The sequence below is a fragment of the Diceros bicornis genome, chromosome 34 (assembly GCF_020826845.1).
Source record: "Diceros bicornis minor isolate mBicDic1 chromosome 34, mDicBic1.mat.cur, whole genome shotgun sequence".
NCBI classification, from domain to species: Eukaryota; Metazoa; Chordata; class Mammalia; order Perissodactyla; family Rhinocerotidae; genus Diceros; species Diceros bicornis.
Genome location: NC_080773.1, coordinates 12,887,963 through 12,890,674, shown reverse-complemented (window position 1 = coordinate 12,890,674; position 2,712 = coordinate 12,887,963). Strand labels below are relative to the sequence as shown.

Below are 2,712 nucleotides of genomic sequence, written 5' to 3'. Positions count from 1 at the left end.
ATAGCACGCCAAACTTTAACCACTAGGCCATCAGGGCTGGCTCTGTCATTATTAGCATTAACTGTCCCCATCATTTTTAGGTCAAAGGATCAGGCAGTCTGCCTGGGAGCCCTCAGTGAGGGGCAGGGGTCAGAGGCCCCAGAAAGAGGCTGCGGGGCCAGCCTGGCCCCCGGGGTGGGGTCTGTGCCAGGTGTGGGCGGTGGGTGTGGACGGGGGGAGGTGAGTCAGCAGGGCCAGCCACACCCTGCTTTTACTTAAGGCCCCAGCAGCCATACTGCCACCACGTTGCCTGTGCCACTGTCCCAGCCATGGCAGGGAGCTCTGTGAGTGCCTCGGGGACTGGTGCCTAGGGGGTCTTGGGCCCCAGGCTGCACCCGAATGGGGGAGGGGCTGGGGCCTGCTGAGGTCTCCTGTCTCAAGGGAGAAAGGGGTGCTGGGTGTGCTGTGAAGTGCGGGTGGTGGCTTCTGGGTTGTGCAGACCCGTCCCCAGGCTCCCATCTCCTCTTGGTGCCTTCCTCTGGGTTCCCCTCTGGAGAATTTTCTGTGGATTCTTTGTGTCTCTCTCTGCAGCTCTCTCCCTGCCTCGGGCTCTCTCTCCTCGCTGTGCCCTTCTCCCTGATTCTGCTGCTCTGGGTCCTGTTCATGGCCCCCTGGGGCTGACCCATCAGTCTCCCTCCTCTGTCTCCCTGTTCGATGCACCCCCGGCCCCTTCCCCGCAGGACGTGCACCATAAGACCCCGCTGCCCGAGGGCATCCGAGTCGGCACCGTGATGAGGATTCGTGGTGTTGTCCCCAACAATGCTGGCCGGTGAGACCCCGGGCCCCAGTGGGAAGGGGTGGGTGGTCTCCAGGCTCAGGTGACCCCAAGTCCAGAGGTCAGGGCCCCGGAGCGACCTTTGCCCACCAGGGTCTTAGAATCCCCAGGCCATTTCTGGCCTTCTGGAATCTGATGTCTTCCCTTTTTGCTCCCCGACTATGGAGCTGGGGTCCCCATGTCTCCTGACGCGTCTGGGGCTCCAGGGCCATCTCAGGGCCCCTAGTCCTACGACTTCCAGTCTGCGTCCCAGGAACTCTGGAGACACGTCCTGTGACCTGGAGGGGCCCTGGCATCTGGGAGGCCTGGGCCATCAACCCTGTGACTTCCTGGGTCCGGGAACTTCAGGCTTCCTGGGAATCTGGGGGCCTGGAAATATTGGGTCCCTGGTATTGTTCCTAGACCCCTGGGAATTGGGGGTGCCCTGGGACTCTGGGGCACCCTGGCCATCGGCAGCAGGAGTCCATGGCAACTCCCAGACTCCAGAAATGAGGGGACCCAGGCCATAGCATCATGGTCCCCTTGCAGGCCCCCAACAAGATTTTGGACGCCCTGGTATCAGGGCTCCCTGGCCACCAGTCCCCAAGCCCTCTGGTGGTGTGTGACATTCTCAGGCCCCTGTAAATCTGGGTGTGCTCTGGCAATGGCGAGTCCTGCCCATTGGCCCCTCATGTCCATCCAACGCCCCCTCTCCCCTCACCACCTACCAGGTTCTTTGTGAACCTGCTGTGCAGCGAGGGGCAGGATGCTGAGTACGCCCTGCATTTCAACCCCCGGCTGGACCAGTCCACAGTGGTCTTCAACACCCTGGAGCGGGGTGCCTGGGGCCCAGAGGAGCGGGGCAGTGGCATTCCCTTCCAGCGTGGGCAGCCCTTCGAGGTGCTCCTCATCGCCACGGAAGACGGATTCAAGGTGTGTCTCTCCCTCAGGGGTGGTTGCCAAGACCTAGGTCTCTCAGCAGTCGGGGGAAGGCCCTTGGTGGAGGTGGCCAAGGCTGGGCACGTGTCCCCAGGCCCTCTCCCTCCCTTGGCACAAACCCACTAGTGTCAGAGGGCAGGTGTGTGGCAGGGGTGGAACCAGCAAGCAAGAGCCAAGTGCCCAGAGGGTGGGTGTCCCAGCAGGGAGGCGTGGCCCACACTTCTATCCTGACCCCACTCCCTGTGGTTGGTGCTGAGCTCGAGGCTCTGCGGCGGGGGCGAGGCTGGGCTGGGAGACGGGCCCAGACACAAGTCCCTGCGAGGGGTGGTCGCAGCAGACCCTCCACCACCAGGCCGTTCCCCACTTGCAATCTGCGCGTCAGGGGTGGGGCCGTGGACGCCGTAATCGGGGACTCACAGCCCCGCCGACCCTTCAAAAGCCCCCTGTGCAACAGTAAGCTCACTTATCCTCCGACACGGTTAGACTGGACACCAGCCCCCTCTTCCCATGGGGCCTGGGCCCCGGCGGGCTCCGAGTGGCCCAGGTGACACAGCGTGGCGCGGGGTCGGGACTGAGCCGCAGTGCCTCCGATCCTGAAGCCCCGATCCCCCCGCAGGCGGTGGTCGGGGACTCGGAATACCACCACTTCCGCTACCGCATCCCGCCGGCGCGCGCGCGCCTGCTGGAGGTGGGCGGGGACCTGCAGCTGGAGTCGGTGAAGATCTTCTGAGCGCCCGGGGCGGGGGCGGGGGGGGATGCGGTCCCGGGGCCTCGGGTGGCAAATAAAGTCTGAGCCCCCTCCTCTGTCTGCGTCTCCTTCACTTGACGAGGAAAGCAGGTTCAGAGAGGTGAAGACACTGACTAAGGGGCACACAGCGACCCCGTGGCCGAGGCGGGATCCGGAACTGGATCTCCGAGGGCCATTTCTGTCCGCGAGGCCTTAGGAGGGTCGCGAAATGGTAGGGGTGGGACTTTGGCTC

At 64.1% G+C, this 2,712-nt stretch overlaps 1 protein-coding gene across 1 annotated transcript; it reads left to right on the top strand.

The window, feature by feature from the left end:
• The first annotated feature begins 308 nt into the window (after positions 1 to 308).
• On the top strand, positions 309 to 2,465 carry LOC131397964 (galectin-7-like). Its single transcript, XM_058531058.1, has 4 exons — positions 309 to 323; positions 720 to 808; positions 1,525 to 1,726; positions 2,349 to 2,465. Exons 1-4 carry the CDS (start codon positions 309 to 311, stop codon positions 2,460 to 2,462), a joined length of 420 nt encoding a protein of 139 aa, XP_058387041.1. The 3' UTR covers positions 2,463 to 2,465.
• Positions 2,466 to 2,712: the final 247 nt, after the last annotated feature.

Coding starts and splice junctions, on each gene's coding strand:
- LOC131397964 (XM_058531058.1), top strand. Junction 809..1,524: donor GTCCCCAACAATGCTGGCCG/GTGAGACCCCGG, acceptor ACCACCTACCAG/GTTCTTTGTGAACCTGCTGT. Junction 1,727..2,348: donor CCACGGAAGACGGATTCAAG/GTGTGTCTCTCC, acceptor ATCCCCCCGCAG/GCGGTGGTCGGGGACTCGGA.